Raw genomic sequence first — 23,896 nt, 5'->3', positions numbered from 1 at the left:
GACTCTTGTCAACATAACCCCCCCCCCCCCCCCCTTCTGCCACCAGTTTGACACCCCTGACCAGCCAACGTGCGAGGATGTCTTGCCTGTGTATATATTCTCTTTCCCGTTTGTAAATTGCAAGCTTCGCCTCTCGGGCGCCTCCGCGGCAGACCAAGGCGCAGTTGGAGGAAACACATCGACTCACTGGCCTTGGAACATCTCGGAATCCCCCAGGAGGAAGTCACTAATGTTGCTCTGGCTCACGCAGGGAACCAACCCACGGTCTGTAGGTACAATGTAACAAACCCACGGTCTGTAGGTACAATGTAACAAACCCACGGTCTGTAGGTACAATGTAACAAACCCACGGTCTGTAGGTACAATGTAACAAACCCACGGTCTGTAGGTACAATGTAACAAACCCACGGTCTGTAGGTACAATGTAACAAACCCACGGTATGTAGGTACAATGTAACAAACCCACGGTCTGTAGGTACAATGTAACAAACCCACGCTCTGTAGGTACAATGTAACAAACCCACGCTATGTAGGTACAATGTAACAAACCCACGCTCTGTAGGTACAATGTAACAAACCCACGGTATGTAGGTACAATGTAACAAACCCACGGTCTGTAAGTACAATGTAACAAACCCACGGTCTGTAGGTACAATGTAACAAACCCACGCTCTGTAGGTACAATGTAACAAACCCACGGTCTGTAGGTACAATGTAACAAACCCACGGTCTGTAGGTACAATGTAACAAACCCACGGTCTGTAGGTACAATGTAACAAACCCACGGTCTGTAGGTACAATGTAACAAACCCACGGTCTGTAGGTACAATGTAACAAACCCACGGTCTGTAGGTACAATGTAACAAACCCACGGTCTGTAGGTACAATGTAACAAACCCACGCTCTGTAGGTACAATGTAACAAACCCACGCTCTGTAGGTACAATGTAACAAACCCACGCTCTGTAGGTACAATGTAACAAACCCACGCTCTGTAGGTACAATGTAACAAACCCACGCTCTGTAGGTACAATGTAACAAACCCACGGTCTGTAGGTGTGACTATGTATGTTTATGTAAAAACGATGGGTCCTGATTGGCCGAGGGGGCCACCGAGAACACACAATCGATCCGTGTGGGCTCCCCCAGAGTAAGTGTCCAAGTGTCCTTGAGCAAGACACTGAACCCCTGATTGCTCCTGATGTGCAGGTTGGTGCCTTGCATGTTTTCCTCCGCCATCGGTGTGTGAATGTGTGTGTGAATGGGTGAATGTAATGCACAGTCTATGTAAAGGTGTGTGAATGTGTGTGAATGGGTGAATGTGATGCACAATCTATGTAAAGGTGTGTGAATGTGTGAATGTAATGCACAATCTATGTAAAGGTGTGTGAATGTGTGTGAATGGGTGAATGTGATGCACAATCTATGTAAAGGTGTGTGAATGTGTGTGTGAATGGGTGAATGTAATGCACAATCTATGTAAAGGTGTGTGAATGTGTGTGTGAATGGGTGAATGTAATGCACAATCTATGTAAAGGTGTGTGAATGTGTGTGTGAATGGGTGAATGTAATGCACAATCTATGTAAAGGTGTGTGAATGTGTGTGTGAATGGGTGAATGTGATGCACAATCTATGTAAAGGTGTGTGAATGTGTGTGAATGGGTGAATGTGATGCACAATCTATGTAAAGGTGTGTGAATGTGTGTGAATGGGTGAATGTGATGCACAATCTATGTAAAGGTGTGTGAATGTGTGTGAATGTGTGAATGTAATGCACAATCTATGTAAAGGTGTGTGAATGTGTGTGAATGGGTGAATGTAATGCACAATCTATGTAAAGGTGTGTGAATGTGTGTGTGAATGTGTGAATGTAATGCACAGTCTATGTAAAGCGCCTTGGATAAAGGCGCTATATAAATGCACCAGTTACCAAGGTCAGGGGTCAGGGTGTTACCTCATAGAGGGGGGCACCAGGTCGGAGGTCAGGGGTCAGGGTATTACCTCATAGAGGGGGGCACCAGGTCGGAGGTCAGGGTCAAGGGCAGGGGTCAGGGTGTTACCTCATAGAGGGGGGCACCAGGTCGGAGGTCAAGGGTCAGGGTGTTACCTCATAGAGGGGGACACCAGGTCGGAGGTCAGGGTGTTACCTCATAGAGGGGGACACCAGGTCGGAGGTCAGGGTATTACCTCATAGAGGGGGGCACCAGGTCGGAGGTCAGGGTCAAGGGCAGGGGTCAGGGTGTTACCTCATAGAGGGGGGCACCAGGTCGGAGGTCAGGGTCAAGGGCAGGGGTCAGGGTGTTACCTCATAGAGGGGGGCACCAGGTCGGAGGTCAAGGGTCAGGGTGTTACCTCATAGAGGGGGACACCAGGTCGGAGGTCAGGGGTCAGGGTATTACCTCATAGAGGGGGGCACCAGGTCGGAGGTCAGGGTCAAGGGCAGGGGTCGTCCGGTCTTGGCCGTGTCCACTAGGTGCATGGCCAGGATGAACTCCTCTGCTCTGAGCTGACCGTCCCTATCCACGTCGGCCAGAGTCCTACGCACACGCACACGCACGCACGCACGCAGACACACACACACACACACACGCCTCAATTCAATGCAACTTTATTGGCCTGAGAAAACATTTACATTGCCAAAACAAAAAGTGGAACAATACCATCAAAACCAAATGTGTGTAAAATTGCCTCATGCACACACACACACACACACACACACACACACACACACACACACACACACACACACACACACACACACACACACACACACACACACACACACACACACACACACACACACACACACACACACACACACACACACACACACACACAGACAGACAGACAGACAGACAGACAGACACACACTCACCATATGGTAGCGAGCTGGGTGTGTGTGAGGTTGGACGACGTCAGCGCGTTCCTGACCTGTGGACCTGAAAAACACACACCATCCACTGTCATGCTGTGTGTGTGTGTGTGTGTGTGCGTGCTTGCGTGCGTGCATGCGTGCGTGCGTGTGCGTACCAGACAGGTATCCACTCATCAGCTTGTCCAGAGTGTTGAACTGCTGTCGATACTTCAGCCTGCTCGCCTGAGGAACCGACCAATCGCACGGGCCCGTCTGGGGAACCGACCAATCGGACGCACCCGTCTTGGGAGAGTTACTGGCCAATGACGTCGTCGAGGAGGAGTTGGAACTGGACAGACAGACAGACAGACCGACAGACAGACAGACAGACAGACAGACAGACAGACAGACAGACAGACAGACAGACAGGCAGACAGGCAGACAGACAGACAGACAGACAGACAGGCAGACAGGCAGACAGGCAGACAGGCAGACAGGCAGACCAGTGTTAACATCGACAGCAAACTGTTTCAGTCACAGTCTCTTGAATAGAATTGCATCGAGTTTTAGTCATATTTTAGTCATCTGAACAGCTTTAGTCTAATAATTAATAGTAGTCTAATTTAGTCTAAGGTCTAATAATTGAGAGTCCCAGCTGTTGTTTCCTACGGCTCTTAATTAGTGACATGGTCTCCAGAGAACAGAGATCTGTGCACTTTGTCTGTGATAAATGATAAATGATGCATTTATAGAGCCTTCATCCAATTACATTATTTCCCTTCCATTTGTTTCCCTCCTTGTTTCTCGTTGTCTGTTTTTTCTGTTCTTATTGTTTTGTTTCTGTTCCGTTTTTTGTCTGTAATTTTTTTTTTCTTTTATAATGTCATTTGTTTGTTTTGTTTATATGTTATCCACATTAGCATTTGTTTGTTTTGTTTATATGTTACCCACATTAGTATTTGTTTGTTTTGTTTATATGTTACCCACATTAGTATTTGTTTGTTTTGTTTATATGTTATCCATATTAGTATTTTGGAATACATTGGAATAAGGATAGGCACTAATAAGCTATAAGCTCCTGCCTATGCCTTTTCGATCACCTTCTAAAAGAACTGTTTTATGTGTAATGTCTCTCTGAAAGATCGAAATAAACTATTCATTCACACACACACACACACACACACACACACACACACACACACACACACACACACACACACACACACACACACACACACACACACACACACACACACACACACACACACACACACACACACACACACACACTGCATTACATTCACGGCGGAGCTGTGTCTCAGTGCACAGATAATCTGAGATATCACATGAGCAGAGCGCCACACCGCCACACCGCCACACTAAACGCAACAGCTTTGTAATAAATGGTTGATGATCAACCCTGAGCTTGACGAGTCTTAATGAAATTAATCCAATCACAGCGCGTATTTTCTGGGACACGTGCGCGCGCGTTTGTCCCTCTCTCTTTTGTCCCTCATGTGTTAGTCTCTCTCTCTCACCTGGAGCCCAGGTCGAGCAGAGAGCTGGTCTTGGACATCCCTGTTGGTGGAGAGAAGGCCATGGGCGAGCTGCACCCAGACATACCTAGAGAGAGAGAGAGAGAGAGAGAGAGAGAGAGAGGAGAGAATTGATTTTAATTGAATTGAATTTTTCAATTTTTTTATAGGGGTTTCTTGTGACCCTACCATTAACATCCTGTATAAGGCAAAAATGTCAACAAATGTCAAACTTTCCTTATGCTTTAAGTAGCACTAGACCTGTACGTGCCCGTCGGCCACCGGCCTACTTGATGCAACTTGGGAACCTAATAATACCCGTTGTCAACTTGTCATAGCACCCGTTTTAACTGTCTGTCTGTGTCCCACATGGAGATCTCTGTATCTGCCTGTCTGTCTGTGTCCCACATGGAGATCTGTCTGTCTGTCTGTCTGTGTCCCACATGGAGATCTCTGTATCTGTCTGTCTGTGTCCCACATGGAGATCTCTGTATCTGTCTGTCTGTGTCCCACATGGAGATCTCTGTATCTGTCTGTCTGTGTCCCACATGGAGATCTCTGTATCTGTCTGTGTCCCACATGGAGATATCTGTATCTGTCTGTGTCCCACATGGAGATCTCTGTATCTGTCTGTCTGTCTGTGTCCCACATGGAGATCTCTGTATCTGTCTGTCTGTCTGTGTCCCACATGGAGATCTCTGTATCTGTCTGTCTGTCTGTGTCCCACATGGAGATATCTGTATCTGTCTGTGTCCCACATGGAGATCTCTGTATCTGTCTGTCTGTGTCCCACATGGAGATCTCTGTATCTGTCTGTCTGTGTCCCACATGGAGATCTCTGTATCTGTCTGTGTCTGAAGAGTGCAAACTGACTGTGAGAAGTGGACTGGTTAAGGTGTGGGGGTTGCCAAAGGCAATCAATTGGCTGAGGCAGAGGCTGGACATTGCACAGGTGAGGGGACTTGGCCTCATTAGACCCACTGGCAGAGCCTGACCAAGGCCTTTTGTGGTGGTTCTGGACATTACAACCGTGCATGTGCATTACAACCGTACACAAACGCACAGACGCACGCAGACAGACAGAGACGTGGCACAACCATTCCAAGCATTAGTTTTGCACAAAAAACATTCCTTGGGCTAAAAACGGCCATTGTAATCATCACAAATGAGGTCAGCACATTTTGGGGACTTTTGGGCCCTTTGTAAAGCACTTTGAGGAGGCACCGCAAAGCAGTGCATAGAAAAGCGCTATAAAAATGCAATCCATTATTATTATTATTATTATTATTATTTATACACTCAATGATAGTGTATAAAATAGACACTCCACGTAGTACAAAAAAACAAGATCATTTTTTAGGGAAGCAGTGAATGCACTTCAATCTGCATAGAGTGACCTCGGTACATAGACATTGATTTATTCTATATTGGGGGCACAATCGGTAGTGCTGTCGCCTCACAGCTAGAAGGTCCTGGGTTCGATTCCCACTCAGGAGCGCTGTGGGTGCTGGGGGCGTGACCTCTCCTCCACGTGCGTCATCAGTGCCCATTCCCGAGGCGGGGTTGGCGAAAGGGCCCTTCTGTGTGGAGTTTGCATGTTCTCCCCGTGTCCCCTAGGGTAGGTACCCTCACATGTTCTCCCCGTGTCCCCTAGGGTAGGTACCCTCACATGTTCTCCCCGTGTCCCCTAGGGTAGGTACCCTTACATGTTCTCCCCGTGTCCCCTAGGGTAGGTACCCTTACATGTTCTCCCCGTGTCCCCTAGGGTAGGTACCCTCACATGTTCTCCCCGTGTCCCCTAGGGTAGGTACCCTTACATGTTCTCCCCGTGTCCCCTAGGGTAGGTACCCTTACATGTTCTCCCCGTGTCCCCTAGGGTAGGTACCCTCACAGGTTATCCCAGTGTCCCCTAGGGTAGGTACCCTCACAGGTTATCCCAGTGTCCCCTAGGGTAGGTACCCTCACATGTTCTCCCCGTGTCCCCTAGGGTAGGTACCCTCACAGGTTATCCCAGTGTCCCCTAGGGTAGGTACCCTCACATGTTCTCCCCGTGTCCCCTAGGGTAGGTACCCTCACATGTTCTCCCCGTGTCCCCTAGGGTAGGTACCCTCACATGTTCTCCCCGTGTCCCCTAGGGTAGGTACCCTCACATGTTCTCCCCGTGTCCCCTAGGGTAGGTACCCTCACAGGTTATCCCCGTGTCCCCTAGGGTAGGTACCCTCACATGTTCTCCCCGTGTCCCCTAGGGTAGGTACCCTCACATGTTCTCCCCGTGTCCCCTAGGGTAGGTACCCTCACATGTTCTCCCAGTGTCCCTTAGGGTAGGTACCCTCACATGTTCTCCCCGTGTCCCCTAGGGTAGGTACCCTCACATGTTCTCCCCGTGTCCCCTAGGGTAGGTACCCTCACATGTTCTCCCGTGTCCCCTAGGGTAGGTACCCTCACATGTTCTCCCCGTGTCCCCTATGGTACCCTCACATGTTCTCCCCGTGTCCCCTAGGGTAGGTACCCTCACATGTTCCCCCCGTGTCCCCTAGGGTAGGTACCCTCACATGTTCTCCCCATGTCCCCTAGGGTAGGTACCCTCACATGTTCTCCCCGTGTCCCCTAGGGTAGGTACCCTCACATGTTCTCCCCGTGTCCCCTAGGGTAGGTACCCTCACATGTTCTCCCCGTGTCCCCTATGGTACCCTCACATGTTCTCCCTGTGTCCCCTAGGGTAGGTACCCTCACATGTTCCCCCCGTGTCCCCTAGGGTAGGTACCCTCACATGTTCTCCCCGTGTCCCCTAGGGTAGGTACCCTCACATGTCCTCCCCGTGTCCCCTAGGGTAGGTACCCTCACATGTTCTCCCCGTGTCCACTAGGGTAGGTACCCTCACAAAAAACATGCAGTAATCCTGGTCTCTATACTGCCTCCCCCTGGCCAGCCGGGGCGCCTGATGGAGGGGAAAGGAACTGGTTGGAATAACGTGTTCCTTCCACGCGCTACATCCAACCAGGGAAACTCCCCCCTGTCAGGTGTAAAGGAGCAACCTGGACACTCAGGCATGAAGGAAGCATGAGTTCAAGTCCGTTGCTCTCCCCAGGTTGGCGGAGGGTGTGTAGAGCCCAGGATCACATTAGAAAATTACACAGGGGTGAAAAATGGGTTACAAAATTGTGGGATAAAAAAAAAAAGAGAGTGTGACTTTTACGTTTGTAAATACATCAAAGATGTGATTATAATCCATTTCTAACGGATGAAGCTTATTGGCCTGGAAGAGCATGAGGTCATCAGGTGGTCTCCAACCTTCTTACAGTACGTTTTGACAGCGGGAGACCAACGGCGAGCGTCGCCTGAATCTGGGCGACGTCGCCCAAAAGATGAGGCCGACGTTCCTCCGCCCACTTTTCGACCATCGCCTGTTCGCCTGCTACCGCCTCTATCGCCAGTATAGTACCTGCTACCGCCTCTATCGCCAGTATAGTCGCCAGTAGGGGTCCCATATTGACAGTGGCGTGCACAGATAGACACTAGGGGGTGCTAGAGCACCCCCTGCCCTTTTGGCAATGTGCCCTTTTGAAAAAAAAACCAAAAAAATCAAAAAAAAAATCTCTTTTTTATTTTATTTTTTTTTCAAAAATAGCAGACCTACAAGCTCATAGCGCGCCACTCGGTGGCGCGCTATGAGCTTGTAGATCTGCTATTTTTCAATAGCTAAAGCATAACATAATGCTAACACCAAAAGGGGTTCCCGCCCAAAATGGATTAAGGCAACCGGCCGGTTCCACGCGCTGCCCTTTTTTAACTTGAGCACCTGCCCCTCTAAATGTCTGTGCACGCCACTGCATATTGACAAATAATGCACTTCCGGAACATTCGCCTGGCTGCCTGTCGCCCGCTGTTAGAACGTAGTGTTTGGACCCTCGCTGTTAGAACGTAGTGTCTGGACCCTCGACCACTACACTCTGTCGCCCGCTGTTAGAACGTAGTGTTTGGACCCCCGCTGTTAGAACGTAGTGTCTGGACCCTCGCTGTTAGAACGTAGTGTTTGGACCCTCGCTGTTAGAACGTAGTGTCTGGACCCTCGACCACTACACTCTGTCGCCCGCTGTTAGAACGTAGTGTTTGGACCCTCGACCACTACACTCTGTCGCCCGCTGTTAGAACGTAGTGTTTGGACCCTCGACCACTACACTCTCCAGTTGGCGGGTCAGCACCTGGGGTCATCTAACAGAAGCTGTATCGACCACGCAGGGTCGATAACACCACAGCACTCTAATAACATTACAGCTGTATCAGCCCCTCAGGGTCGATAACACCACAGCACTGTAACAGTATGAGCTGTATCAACCCTGTGGGGTCGATACAGCTGTATCAACCCTGCGGGGTCGATACAGCTGTATCAACCCTGCGGGCTCGATAACACCACAGCACTCTAACAGTATGAGCTGTATCAACCCTGTGGGGTCGATACAGCTGTATCAACCCTGCGGGCTCGATAACACCACAGCACTCTAATAACATTACAGCTGTATCAGCCCCTCAGGGTCGATAACACCACAGCACTCTAACAGTATGAGCTGTATCAACCCTGTGGGGTCGATACAGCTGTATCAACCCTGCAGGGTCAATAACACCACAGCACTCTTCACAGTGTAGCGGTACCAACCTGCAGGGTTGCCCACGGGCGACGGGGTGAGCAGGGTGGCACTGCCGTTGGCTAGCGCAGTGGGCGCGAGGGGCAGGGTGGCGGGCGCCAGGGGCAGGGTGGCGGGCGCCAGGGGCACCAGCAGGGGCTGCACCGACGGGACGGGTGCCAGGAGGGGGGGCGCGGAGGGCATCGCCAGGGCGGGCGGGCCGACTGACAGGTTTGACATGGAACCCGTTCCTGTGAGACAACAAGGGGGGAAAAAACAAACACTGAAATGTTTTACCCGTTCAGGACGGGAACCCCTGTTGGCGTTTTAACCCATTCTGACCTGAGATCAGATTCTAGAAATGTCTTCTACATCCTGACAGTTTTCTGAAAAAGCTATGTTTCTATGTCAGTGGTTCTTCGATTTAAAAAAAATAGCAGACCTACAAGTAGACAGGTGCAATTATGGTTTGACCCTAAAAAAATTGCAACAGAAGGTTTCTCAACTGTTTTGTGTAGTATTAGGTGTCCTTAATAACATACTAAAAGTTTACCAAAGTTTGACCATGCGAAAGGTGTTATTTTAGCATAATATGCATAATATGCCCATAACATCCTATATAAGGCAAAAAAGTCCAAATTTCATCATTCTTTAAGTAACATGTGACATATGAAACTAGGGTGTTTGCATGATTCTGAATCCATTCCAAGCATTAGTTTTGCACAAAAAACACTCCTTGGGAGGAAAACGGCCACACAAACGTGATGAGGTCAGCACATTTGGTCAAGTGGATATGGCCTAATTTAGCCCAAGGAGTGTTTTTTGTGCAAAACTAATGCTTGGAATGGATTCAGAATCATGCAAACACCCTAGTTTCATATGTCACATGTTACTTAAAGAATGATGAAATTTGGACTTTTTTGCCTTATATAGGATGTTATGGGCATATTATGCATATTATGCTAAAATAACACCTTTCGCATGGTCAAACTTTGGTAAACTTTTAGTATGTTATTAAGGACACCTAATACTACACAAAACAGTTGAGAAACCTTCTGTTGCAATTTTTTTAGGGTAAGGTGCCTTTTTTTCATATATGCCCTCACCTAAAGCTCGTAGGTCTACGATGAGCTATGAGCTTGTAGATCTGCTATTTTTCAATAGCTAAAGCATAACATAATGCTAACACCAAAAGGGGTTCCCGCCCAAAATGGGTTTTAACCCATTTAGAGCTGAGACAAAAAAAAAAAAAAAGGCTTCTAAATCCTGACGACTTTCTGAAAAACCTCATGTTTCCGTCAGTGGTGCTCAACCTTTTTCATGTCAAGGACCACCGGAATTATCTGTACTTGGCCTCCGACCCCCATCTGAAATTATGTTGTTGTCCACGGACCCCCATCCCCACCCCCTCCCGCCAGAAGCAAATATTTGAGTGAAAAACGTTCCCTGTGTGTATTTTACCGAAGCGCGTTGATGATGTCATCACGGCCGAGGCGGGGTTGGAGAGGGGGGGCTGCTGCTTCATGATGATTGGCAGACAGGAGGGCAAGCCCCGCCCCTGCAGCTTGAGCTTGATCAGCTTCATGGCGATGGAAAACTCCAGCCTGTCCATCAACCCGTCACCACCCAGATCAGCTAGATACCTTTAATAACAATAATAACACCACCCAGGTCAGCTAGATACCTTTAATAACAATAATAACACCGCCGAGGTCAGCTAGATACCTTTAATAACAATAATAACACCGCCCAGGTCAGCTAGATACCTTTAATAACAATAATAACACCGCCCAGATCAGCTAGATACCTTTAATAACAATAATAACACCGCCCAGGTCAGCTAGATACCTTTAATAACAATAATAACACCACCCAGGTCAGCTAGATACCTTTAATAACAATAATAACACCACCCAGGTCAGCTAGATACCTTTAATAACAATAATAACACCGCCCAGGTCAGCTAGATACCTTTAATAACAATAATAACACCACCCAGATCAGCTAGATACCTTTAATAACAATAATAACACCGCCCAGGTCAGCTAGATACCTTTAATAACAATAATAACACCGCCCAGGTCAGCTAGATACCTTTAATAACAATAATAACACCACCCAGGTCAGCTAGATACCTTTAATAACAATAATAACAATAATAATAACACCGCCCAGGGGCCTGTTCCACAAAACTTGGATTAACTAATCCAGGATTTAGGCCAAAACCAGGCTTTTTAAATCCTGGTCTTTACAGCCTGGTTTATTCCGTTCCACTAAAGCCAAGCGAGGCTTAGAATGGGCGGATTTAGCGAGCCAGGATCATAAAGCCTGGCTGAATAGACAGCCTGGCTTTTTGTCTCTAGACCCATTTGGTGGAACACAGATTTACTGATCCTTCTTCTTCATGGGGTATTTTGGCAGTTTGCATCCTTAATAGTTGCATTACTGCCCCCTTCTGTATATCTCAGTATCTTTACTAATCTATTCAAGACTTACTGATACAAGGACTTAAGCTTCTAAAATAAATACTGCTGCTGTAATTAAAGAGAGAACATACTCTCAATAGTGGATAGTCTGAATGATTAACTACCCCAAAAATATAGTTTACATTGTACCACTACTATTAACTTAAAACAGAATTCTTAATATTGTAAGCATAATGATATTGTCGCATTGTGATATTTGGCCATAACTCCCTCCTCTGAGGGAACTACCTTTGGGGAAGGGGGTTGTTGTCCAGACAGGGGCCAGACTGGTGAACTGTGGGTCATGGGTTCAATAGTGGGTGAAACGTTACAATGGTAATATGTTGTAAAACAATGAGTAATGGTAATATTTAGTGTTTTTCACTTTTACAAAAAATATATAATAATATAATATAATAATTCTTCTTAACCGTGCACTTGCACGACAGCAAACCTATTCTGGGGAACATTCACCAAAAGCAGCTGATCTACAAGCTCACAAGCTGTCATGATGTTGTGCAGCCTTGGTTCTTTGATTATATATAGTGCTTAAATTAGTCCTTTAATGCAGACCGATAAAAATAAGGCAACATAAACCCATAATAATTGAATAAGTGTGGAAAACATAATTGGTTTGTGATCAGTTTGACTGCTTAATGAACAGTAAAGACATCAGGATTAGGTTAAACCTGGCTGTTAGCCTGGTCCGGAGCAGGTCCAAAGCATTAGTTTCCATGGTAACTAATGTAGCATCACTTTCATGAAACCGAATCAAGCCTCAACATATCCAGGTTAACTGGTTAAATTAATCTGGCAAGATTAACCAGTTTTCATGAAACCGGTTAATCGCTGATCCAGGATATATTAAGGATATCTGTTAAATCCCGGTTTATCTCTAATCCAAGTTTCGTGGAACGGGCCCCTGGTCAGCTAGACACCTTTAAGAACAATAATAATACTAATAATAATAATAATACATAGAGAACACTAAGACGGTTTCTCACCAGATCTCTGCCAGCACCGGAGCGGGAAGACCAGACTGGAGGAAGAACTTCCTGGCCTGTTCCCCTGCAACACGCACGCGCACGCACACCGCCGTGTTGACATTAGGAGAGAAAACAGACACATTATTACAGCAACTATCTTAAATTAATTGTGTCGACTTTCTTGTAAATTCAGTAATGCGGAACAACAATGTAACTCTTGAGAGCGTAAAATGAAACCAAATGGACCCGTAGGCAGTACGTTGACTCAGGGTGGGTGTGAGGGGCCCAGGGTGGGGCCCTCACACCCACCCTGGGCCCAGGGTGGGTGTGAGGGGTCCAGGGTGGGGCCATGGTGGGTGTGAGGGCCCCAGGGTGGGGCCAGGGTAGGTGTGAGGGCCCCAGGGTGGGGCCAGGGTGGGTGTGAGGGGTCCAGAGTGGGTGTGAGGGGCCCAGAGTGGGGCCAGGGTGGGTGTGAGGGGTCCAGGGTGGGGCCATGGTGGGTGTGAGGGCCCCAGGGTGGGGCCAGGGTAGGTGTGAGGGCCCCAGGGTGGGGCCAGGGTGGGTGTGAGGGGTCCAGAGTGGGTGTGAGGGGCCCAGAGTGGGGCCAGGGTGGGTGTGAGGGCCCCAGGGTGGGGCCATGGTGGGTGTGAGGGGTCCAGGGTGGGGCCAGGGTGGGTGTGAGGGCCCCAGGGTGGGGCCATGGTGGGTGTGAGGGGTCCAGGGTGGGGCCATGGTGGGTGTGAGGGCCCCAGGGTGGGGCCAGGGTGGGTGTGAGGGGTCCAGAGTGGGTGTGAGGGCCCCAGGGTGGGTGTGAGGGCCCCAGGGTGGGGCCAAGGTGGGTGTGAGGGCCCCAGGGTGGGGCCAGGGTGGGTGTGAGGGGTCCAGGGTGGGTGTGAGGGACCGGGTGGGTGTGAGGGCCCCAGGGTGGGGCCATGGTGGGTGTGAGGGCCGCAGGGTGGGGCCATGGTGGGTGTGAGGGCCCCAGGGTGGGGCCATGGTGGGTGTGAGGGCCCCAGGGTGGGGCCAGGGTGGGTGTGAGGGGTCCAGAGTGGGTGTGAGGGGCCCAGAGTGGGGCCAGGGTGGGTGTGAGGGGTCCAGAGTGGGTGTGAGGGCCCCAGGGTGGGGCCAGGGTGGGTGTGAGGGCCCCAGGGTGGTTGTGAGGGCCCCAGGGTGGGTGTGAGGGCCCCAGGGTGGGGCCAGGGTGGGTGTGAGGGCCCCAGGGTGGGGCCAGGGTGGGTGTGAGGGGTCCAGAGTGGGTGTGAGGGGCCAGGGTGGGTGTGAGGGCCCCAGGGTGGGGCCAGGGTGGGTGTGAGGGGCCTAGACTGGGCCCAGAGTGGGTGTGAGGGGCCAGGGTGGGTGTGAGGGGTCCAGAGTGGGCCCAGAGTGGGTGTGAGGGGCCCAGGGTGGGGCCATGGTGGGTGTGAGGGCCCCAGGGTGGGGCCAGGGTGGGTGTGAGGGCCCCAGAGTGGGTGTGAGGGCCCCAGAGTGGGGCCAGGGTGGGTGTGAGGGCCCCAGGGTGGGGCCAGGGTGGGTGTGAGGGGCCCAGAGTGGGGCCAGGGTGGGTGTGAGGGGTCCAGAGTGGGTGTGAGGGCCCCAGGGTGGGGCCAGGGGGGGTGTGAGGGCCCCAGGGTGGGTGTGAGGGCCCAAGGGTGGGTGTGAGGGCCCCAGGGTGGGGCCAGGGTGGGTGTGAGGGCCCCAGGGTGGGGCCATGGTGGGTGTGAGGGCCGCAGGGTGGGGCCATGGTGGGTGTGAGGGCCCCAGGGTGGGGCCATGGTGGGTGTGAGGGCCCCAGGGTGGGGCCAGGGTGGGTGTGAGGGGTCCAGAGTGGGTGTGAGGGGCCCAGAGTGGGGCCAGGGTGGGTGTGAGGGGTCCAGAGTGGGTGTGAGGGCCCCAGGGTGGGGCCAGGGTGGGTGTGAGGGCCCCAGGGTGGTTGTGAGGGCCCCAGGGTGGGTGTGAGGGCCCCAGGGTGGGGCCAGGGTGGGTGTGAGGGCCCCAGGGTGGGGCCAGAGTGGGTGGGAGGGGCCCAGAGTGGGGCCAGGGTGGGTGTGAGGGGTCCAGAGTGGGTGTGAGGGCCCCAGGGTGGGGCCAGGGGGGGTGTGAGGGCCCCAGGGTGGGTGTGATGGCCCCAGGGTGGGTGTGAGGGCCCCAGGGTGGGGCCAGGGTGGGTGTGAGGGCCCCAGGGTGGGGCCATGGTGGGTGTGAGGGCCCCAGGGTGGGGCCATGGTGGGTGTGAGGGCCCCAGGGTGGGGCCATGGTGGGTGTGAGGGCCCCAGGGTGGGGCCAGGGTGGGTGTGAGGGCCCCAGAGTGGGTGTGAGGGCCCCAGAGTGGGGCCAGGGTGGGTGTGAGGGCCCCAGAGTGGGTGTGAGGGGCCAGGGTGGGTGTGAGGGCCCCAGGGTGGGGCCAGGGTGGGTGTGAGGGGCCTAGACTGGGCCCAGAGTGGGTGTGAGGGGCCAGGGTGGGTGTGAGGGGACCAAAGAGAGGTGCATATCGGTCAGAGGGGTCAAGTTGTGGAATGGACTGGATGACGAACAAAAAAATTGTACTACAATAAATAAATTAAAAAAATTGTATAGATCAAAAACAATAGATACATATAGAACATTGATATGATGTCTTGTTTTGTTTTCTTGTTTTGTTTCGTTTTTGTTGTTTTTTGTTGTTTTTGTTTTTTTTGTCCCCCTGGCCCACCATGGCCAGGGTGGGGCCATGGTGGGTGTGAGGGCCCCAGGGTGGGGCCAGGGTGGGTGTGAGGGGTCCAGAGTGGGTGTGAGGGGCCCAGAGTGGGGCCAGGGTGGGTGTGAGGGGTCCAGAGTGGGTGTGAGGGCCCCAGGGTGGGGCCAGGGTGGGTGTGAGGGCCCCAGGGTGGTTGTGAGGGCCCCAGGGTGGGTGTGAGGGCCCCAGGGTGGGGCCAGGGTGGGTGTGAGGGCCCCAGGGTGGGGCCAGAGTGGGTGGGAGGGGCCCAGAGTGGGGCCAGGGTGGGTGTGAGGGGTCCAGAGTGGGTGTGAGGGCCCCAGGGTGGGGCCAGGGGGGGTGTGAGGGCCCCAGGGTGGGTGTGATGGCCCCAGGGTGGGTGTGAGGGCCCCAGGGTGGGGCCAGGGTGGGTGTGAGGGCCCCAGGGTGGGGCCATGGTGGGTGTGAGGGCCCCAGGGTGGGGCCATGGTGGGTGTGAGGGCCCCAGGGTGGGGCCATGGTGGGTGTGAGGGCCCCAGGGTGGGGCCAGGGTGGGTGTGAGGGCCCCAGAGTGGGTGTGAGGGCCCCAGAGTGGGGCCAGGGTGGGTGTGAGGGCCCCAGGGTGGGGCCAGGGTGGGTGTGAGGGCCCCAGAGTGGGTGTGAGGGCCCCAGAGTGGGGCCAGGGTGGGTGTGAGGGCCCCAGGGTGGGGCCAGGGTGGGTGTGAGGGGTCCAGAGTGGGTGTGAGGGGCCCAGGGTGGGGCCAGGGTGGGTGTGAGGGCCCCAGAGTGGGTGTGAGGGGCCAGGGTGGGTGTGAGGGCCCCAGGGTGGGGCCAGGGTGGGTGTGAGGGGCCTAGACTGGGCCCAGAGTGGGTGTGAGGGGCCAGGGTGGGTGTGAGGGGACCAAAGAGAGGTGCATATCGGTCAGAGGGGTCAAGTTGTGGAATGGACTGGATGACGAACTAAAAAATTGTACTACAATAAATAAATTTAAAAAATTGTTGTGTTTGTTTGTATTTGTTTTGTTTTCTTGTTTTTTTTCTCCCTTCTGTTTGCTTTGTTGTATTATTTTACATATGAAAGTTAATTATTTGTTAGAAGGGTAGGCACAATAAGCTTAGGCTTCAGCCTACACCTTTTTGGTCAATATTTCTTTTTACAAAAAAACACAAAGCAGGCACTGTATTGTTTTTAATGACCAAAATAAATAAACTCTACTCTACTCTAGAGTGGGCCCAGAGTGGGTGTGAGGGGCCCAGGGTGGGGCCAGGGTGGGTGTGAGGGCCCCAGGTTGGGGCCATGGTGGGTGTGAGGGCCCCAGGGTGGGGCCAGGGTGGGTGTGAGGGCCCCAGAGTGGGTGTGAGGGCCCCAGAGTGGGGCCAGGGTGGGTGTGAGGGCCCCAGGGTGGGGCCAGGGTGGGTGTGAGGGCCCCAGAGTGGGTGTGAGGGGCCCAGGGTGGGGCCAGGGTGGGTGTGAGGGCCCCAGGTTGGGGCCATGGTGGGTGTGAGGGCCCCAGGGTGGGGCCAGGGTGGGTGTGAGGGCCCCAGAGTGGGTGTGAGGGCCCCAGAGTGGGGCCAGGGTGGGTGTGAGGGCCCCAGGGTGGGGCCAGGGTGGGTGTGAGGGCCCCAGAGTGGGTGTGAGGGGCCCAGGGTGGGGCCAGGGTGGGTGTGAGGGCCCCAGGTTGGGGCCATGGTGGGTGTGAGGGCCCCAGGGTGGGGCCAGGGTGGGTGTGAGGGCCCCAGAGTGGGTGTGAGGGCCCCAGAGTGGGGCCAGGGTGGGTGTGAGGGCCCCAGGGTGGGGCCAGGGTGGGTGTGAGGGGTCCAGAGTGGGTGTGAGGGGCCCAGAGTGGGGCCAGGGTGGGTGTGAGGGGTCCAGAGTGGGTGTGAGAGGTCCAGGGTGGGTGTGAGGGGCCCAGAGTGGGTGTGAGAGGCCCAGGGTGGGTGTTAGGGGCCCAGAGTGGGTGTGAGGGGCCCAGGGTGGGTGTGAGGGGCCCAGGGTGGGTGTGAGGGGCTCAGAGTGGGTGTGAGGGGCTCAGAGTGGGTGTGAGGGGCCCAGAGTGGGTGTGAGGGGCCCCAGAGTGGGTGTGAGGGGCCCAGGGTGGGTGTGAGGGGCCCAGGGTGGGTGTGAGGGGCCCAGGGTGGGTGTGAGGGGCCCAGGGTGGGTGTGAGGGGCCCATGGTGGGTGTGAGGGGCCCAGAGTGGGTGTGAGGGACCCAGAGTGGGTGTGAGGGGCCCAGAGTGGGTGTGAGGGGTCCAGGGTGGGTGTGAGGGGCCCAGGGTGGGTGTGAGGGGCCCAGGGTGGGTGTGAGGGGCCCATGGTGGGTGTGAGGGGCCCAGAGTGGGTGTGAGGGGCCCAGAGTGGGTGTGAGGGGCGTACCTGACACGTGGCCCAGAGTGGGCGTGAGAGAGTCAAACTGCTTGTCATGTTTGCCCCTCTCCTCTGGAGTGATAGCCCACATACTGCCCCCACCTGGACACAGAGGGAACAACAACAACAACAGAGAATACGTTAACCCATTTAGATTCTACAAAATGTCCCAAAAACTTTCCTTTTGCTTTAAGTAGCATGCTGTGACATGTCAAACTAGGGAGTTTTCATGATTCTGAATCCATTCCAAGCATTAGTTTTGCACAAGATACACTCCCTTGGGCTAAAACTGCCATAGACGTCATGACAAATGTGAGGATGTCAGCACATTTTGGGTACATTTTGGCAAGTGGCTATGGCTGCTTTTAGCCCAAGGAGTGTATTTTGTGCAAAACAAAATTTTCAGAATCATGAAAACCCCCTAGTTTGACATGTCACATACTACTTAAAGCATAAGGAATGTTTGACATATTTTTGCCTGCCATAGGAGGTTAATGGTAGGGTCACAAGAAACCCCTATAAAAACAAATTGCCCAATACTGACAGCAAGGTCGGCAAGTGGATTCGTGAATGTATGCAAAGACAATATTTTAGGCAAAAAAAAAAAAAGACTATATACCAAATGTCCCACTTTAAACAAGAGAAGCCTGTCTGCGAGACGCCGGAACCCTGAGTCAAGTCTGTTTGTCAGCAAATATTATCCTTCTCCTGCCACGCCCCCCAATCGTCCTCCAGCTACTTCTCCTGCCACGGCCCCCAATCGTCCTCCTGCCACGGCCCCCAATCGTCCTCCTGCCACGGCCCCCAATCGTCCTCCTGCCACGCCCCCCAATCGTCCTCCTGCCACGGCCCCCAATCGTCCTCCTGCCACGGCCCCCAATCGTCCTCCTGCCACGGCCCCCAATCGTCCTCCTGCCACGGCCCCCAATCGTCCTCCAGCTACTTCTCCTGCCACGGCCCCCAATCGTCCTCCAGCTACTTCTCCTGCCACGGCCCCCAATCGTCCTCCAGCTACTTCTCCTGCCACGGCCCCCAATCGTCCTCCAGCTACTTCTCCTGCCACGGCCCCCAATCGTCCTCCAGCTACTTCTCCTGCCACGGCCCCCAATCGTCCTCCAGCTACTTCTCCTGCCACGGCCCCCAATCGTCCTCCAGCTACTTCTCCTGCCACGGCCCCCAATCGTCCTCCAGCTACTTCTCCTGCCACGGCCCCCAATCGTCCTCCAGCTACTTCTCCTGCCACGGCCCCCAATCGTCCTCCAGCTACTTCTCCTGCCACGGCCCCCAATCGTCCTCCAGCTACTTCTCCTGCCACGGCCCCCAATCGTCCTCCAGCTACTTCTCCTGCCACGGCCCCCAATCGTCCTCCAGCTACTTCTCCTGCCACGGCCCCCAATCGTCCTCCAGCTACTTCTCCTGCCACGGCCCCCAATCGTCCTCCAGCTACTTCTCCTGCCACGGCCCCCAATCGTCCTCCAGCTACTTCTCCTGCCACGGCCCCCAATCGTCCTCCAGCTACTTCTCCTGCCACGGCCCCCAATCGTCCTCCAGCTACTTCTCCTGCCACGGCCCCCAATCGTCCTCCAGCTACTTCTCCTGCCACGGCCCCCAATCGTCCTCCAGCTACTTCTCCTGCCACGGCCCCCAATCGTCCTCCAGCTACTTCTCCTGCCACGGCCCCCAATCGTCCTCCAGCTACTTCTCCTGCCACGGCCCCCAATCGTCCTCCAGCTACTTCTCCTGCCACGGCCCCCAATCGTCCTCCAGCTACTTCTCCTGCCACGGCCCCCAATCGTCCTCCAGCTACTTCTCCTGCCACGGCCCCCAATCGTCCTCCAGCTACTTCTCCTGCCACGGCCCCCAATCGTCCTCCAGCTACTTCTCCTGCCACGGCCCCCAATCGTCCTCCAGCTACTTCTCCTGCCACGGCCCCCAATCGTCCTCCAGCTACTTCTCCTGCCACGGCCCCCAATCGTCCTCCAGCTACTTCTCCTGCCACGGCCCCCAATCGTCATCCAGCTACTTCTCCTGCCACGGCCCCCAATCGTCCTCCAGCTACTTCTCCTGCCACGGCCCCCAATCGTCCTCCAGCTACTTCTCCTGCCACGGCCCCCATTCGTCCTCCAGCTACTTCTCCTGCCACGGCCCCCAATCGTCCTCCAGCTACTTTCAGTTAGCAAACAGAACTCCCGCTCTGCTCTCACAGACAGACAGACAGACAGACAGACAGACAGACAGACAGACAGACAGACAGGCAGGCAGGCAGGCAGGCAGGCAGGCAGGCAGGCAGACAGACAGACAGACAGACAGACAGACAGACAGACAGACAGACAGACAGACAAGCGCTGGCACTTTGGCATGGGGGGGGTGTCAGATCAACATTCTGCACTGGCCATATATGGAGTGTGTCTTGAGTGTACAGGGTTTGATGAGGTCAGACCAACACAATGCCTGGAATGTCAGAACAGGAAGGACGGGTGGGGAAGGATCAACATATGGAATGTGAGAACAGGTCAGCTCCATATATGGAGATCTAAGGGACTTCGTGATGTCACGTGAGCTGTGTGAGCTTTCCAGCTGACAGAGACGACATGAGGAAACCCGAGTGGCGACACAGCGTTGACTCCCATTGTAACAATGGAATGCGGAAGTGCTCATTCTATCTCAATGGGATAGTTCCAATGTTTGAAACTATAGCCCATAGGCACCCCTCTTTGTCTCAATGGGATAGTTCCAATGTTTGGAACTATAGCCCATAGGCACCCCGCTTTGTCTCAATGGGATAGTTCCAATGTTTGGAACTATAGCCCATAGGCACCCCACTTTGTCTCAATGGGATAGTTCCAATGTGTGGAACTATAGCCCATAGGCACCCCGCTTTGTCTCAATGGGATAGTTCCAATGTTTGGAACTATAGCCCATAGGCACCCTGCTTTGTCTCAATGGGATAGTTCCAATGTGTGGAACTATAGCCCATAGGCACCCCGCTTTGTCTCAATGGGATAGTTCCAATGTTTGTAACTATAGCCCATAGGCAACCCACTTTGTCTCAATGGGATAGTTCCAATGTTTGGAACTATAGCCCATAGGCACCCCGCTTTGTCTCAATGGGATAGTTCCAATGTTTGGAACTATAGCCCATAGGCACCCCGCTTTGTCTCAATGGGATAGTTCCAATGTTTGGAACTATAGCCCATAGGCACCCCGCTTTGTCTCAATGGGATAGTTCCAATGTTTGGAACTATAGCCCATAGGCACCCCACTTTGTCTCAATGGGATAGTTCCAATGTGTGGAACTATAGCCCATAGGCACCCCGCTTTGTCTCAATGGGATAGTTCCAATGTTTGGAACTATAGCCCATAGGCACCCCGCTTTGTCTCAATGGGATAGTTCCAATGTTTGGAACTATAGCCCATAGGCACCCCACTTTGTCTCAATGGGATAGTTCCAATGTTTGGAACTATAGCCCATAGGCACCCCGCTTTGTCTCAATGGGATAGTTCCAATGTTTGGAACTATAGCCCATAGGCACCCGCTTTGCGAATGAATGTTTTCTGTTAGTAATCTAATCCCCCCTGGCTCTGATGTTGTATTGTTAATAACGTTGTTGTTTGTGTTTGTTTGTTTGTCTTGTTTTGTATTGTAATGTATATTGTCATGACTGTTATAAAGATTTGTTAAAAAAAAAAAAGCCTTCAGCTGCACTTCCGCCTTCATTGGGATACACGTCGCTCCAATGAACTGCAACGGCCAGTGAGGCATCTATTCATTATAATATCTATGGGTACTACTATATGACGGCCCATGTTTCCCAGGGAATCCTTTCTGGGGAGCACAGCCCATATCCTGATCTCACTAGTACTAGTTCACACACACACACACACACACACACACACACACACACACACACACACACACACACACACACACACACACACACACACACACACACACACACACACACACACACACACACACACACACACACACACACACACACACACACACACACACACACACAGCAGTGGACTCACCATTCATGCTGCAGGTGTGGAGACAGAGGTGGGGGGGCGTCCTCCCTGCTCCACCACACACACATCTGGAGAGAGAGAGAGAGAGAGAGAGAGAGAGAGAGAGAGCGAAAGAGAGAGAGAGAAAGAGAGAGAGAGAGAGAGAGCGAAAGAGAGAGAGAGAGAGAGAGAGAGAAAGAGAGAGAGACAGAGAGAGACAGAGAGAGAGGCAGAGAGTGAGAGAGAGAGAGAGGCAGAGATACAGAGAGAGGCAGAGAGTGAGAGAGAGAGAGAGAGAGACGTGAGCCGACCAGGAGGACGAGTGCCTCGTGGATGTGCGAAGGAGGAGAGGGACTCTTGTTCGCTTGTGTGCGCGCACGCACGCGTGCGCGTGTGCGTGTGCATGCAGGGGAAAAGAGGCAGGCAGAAAAGGGGAGGACATGCACACACACGCGTGTGTTGGGAGAGAGAGAGAGAGAGAGAGAGGAGTGAATGGAGCACAGAAGGTTGATGGGGGAGGCTGTACCTCTCTCTCTCTCCCTCCCTCTCCCTCTCCCTCTCCCTCTCTCCCTCTCCCTCAAATAGAGAAGCTTTCACTCAATAGGAACTGATCCTGTCGCACGTTGATGATGTCACATGTCCATATATGGAATGTGCTAAGAAAAGGAGAAGAGGATAATATGAGCATCAAAGCAACATATCTTAAATACTTTTTTATTAGCCTTTTTTAAGTGGCTTAATTCCATCTATTCCACAGGGCTGGACATGAATGGAGTGAAACTCTATGAAAGAGATAAAATACATATATTTAAAGTGTTTTTATACTTTTAGTTGTAGAATGTTTTAAGGCATATTTGAGGGAAAAAAAGGAGAGAGAGAGAGAGAGAGAGAGAGAGAGAGAGAGAGAGCAGAGAAAGAGAGAGGCAGAGAGAGAGAGAGAGCGAGAGAGAGAGAGAGAGAGAGAGAGAGAAAGAGAGAGGCAGAGAGAGAGAGAGAGATGTTGGGTAGCAGGACACAACACAAAAGTCACACGACCAGTTTATGGGGGGGGGGAGGGGGGGGGGGGATATGAGATGAAATAACTAGGCCAGTTATATCCAAAAATAAATTGGGTCCCCATTGCAGTGTGTTGTTGTGTGTTGTTGTTCCATTGCAGTTGTTTACGGAGTGTGACCAGATTTGACTGAGAGCTGCCATCGCTCCAAATTCCAGCTTTTCACCAGAGGAGAAAAACTATATATATTATTTTTTTCCCAAAATGAGTTAATATCACAGGCAGACTCTTCACATACTAGAGCATGTCTGAAATGAGTATCAGAGCTGAAATTGACATGTAAATATGAAATAAAGGCTTAAACATTTGGCTAGGTGTGTAATGTTAGAGACCACAGAAGACATGTAAATATGAAATAAAGGCTTAAACATGTAGCTAGGTGTAATGTTAGAGTCCACAGAAGACATGTAAATATGAAATAAATGCACTTCCTGGTTAGTCACAAGGAAGCTCTGAGAAGTGGTCACGTGACTGGGCTGCGCCATGACACTTTCATGGGAGCCAAACTCACACCAGCTGGACCAGCTCATAACAAACATTATTTATGAACAATTGAGTTTCACTTCTGGAAAATAACAGAAGACATATCACAGGTTGTTTTCTAATCACTTACTTTTCGATGTGCACAGAGTGCACAGTATATAATTTTATCTGAGGATCTAAGCAGCAGCAGGTATCGTTTCTGGCTCCGAAGTATCGCGAGATTTGGCTGCCAGACAGGAAACGGTGGGAAGTCTCGTGATACTTGGTACGTTCAGAAAGGTACTTTGTGCTCTTTAGGTAAAAATTACACAGTGTACACATCGAATAGCAACACAGCAGACAATAATGTGTTACATGTCTTCTGTTATTTTCCAGAAGTGCAGATTACTTTACAAAAGGTCTCAAGTGTTCATAAATAATGTTTGTTACGAGCTTCATTGGAGTTTGGCTCCCATGAAAGTGTCCATGAAACTGTCCATGGAAGGAAAGAAACATGCGCAATGGGCTATATGCAGCCAACACTTCCGCGTTCAGCTTCCTTGGTCTCAACTGCGCATGTTTCTTTCCTTCCAGGGAGCACCATGGAGCAACATGGCGTCGCCCGTACGGTCTTCGCGTCTCGTCCTCTTTAGATAGTCCTTGGGTTAGTCAGGGGGCTGCTCTTCTTCTTTGTTTGTTTGTTTTTTACGCATTTCTCTGGCACACTAGGCGCCACGTTGGCCCCTGGAGGGCTGGCATGCAAAGAGTTAAGATAACGCACAACAGGGAGCCACTTCACTACTCTCCTGCAGTGATGTCATCAACCTGAGACAGACGCAGCGCGCGCACACACACACACACACACACACAC

At 52.3% G+C, this 23,896-nt stretch overlaps 1 protein-coding gene across 1 annotated transcript in view; it reads right to left on the bottom strand.

Annotated features, from left to right (window-relative positions):
- The window catches only part of LOC306917831 (intersectin-2-like), a gene marked incomplete at its 3' end in the record, with an annotated part of 141,771 nt that overhangs the window by 115,858 nt on the left and 2,017 nt on the right, over positions 1-23,896 (bottom strand). Inside the window, exons 2-10 of the mRNA XM_079530735.1 lie at positions 21,534-21,598; positions 17,508-17,600; positions 12,481-12,544; positions 10,473-10,654; positions 9,044-9,262; positions 4,393-4,477; positions 3,031-3,203; positions 2,876-2,939; positions 2,400-2,537 (exon numbers count right to left, since the gene is read on the bottom strand). Of these exons, the coding sequence (XP_079386861.1) occupies positions 2,400-2,537; positions 2,876-2,939; positions 3,031-3,203; positions 4,393-4,477; positions 9,044-9,262; positions 10,473-10,654; positions 12,481-12,544; positions 17,508-17,600; positions 21,534-21,540 (1,025 nt within the window). The 5' untranslated portion in view covers positions 21,541-21,598. The remainder of the gene's footprint in view (positions 1-2,399; positions 2,538-2,875; positions 2,940-3,030; positions 3,204-4,392; positions 4,478-9,043; positions 9,263-10,472; positions 10,655-12,480; positions 12,545-17,507; positions 17,601-21,533; positions 21,599-23,896) is intronic.

Source organism: Electrona antarctica (assembly GCF_951216825.1).
Source record: "Electrona antarctica genome assembly, contig: scaffold_92, whole genome shotgun sequence".
In the NCBI taxonomy this organism is placed as follows: Eukaryota; Metazoa; Chordata; class Actinopteri; order Myctophiformes; family Myctophidae; genus Electrona; species Electrona antarctica.
This window is presented reverse-complemented; position numbering and strand designations above follow the sequence as displayed.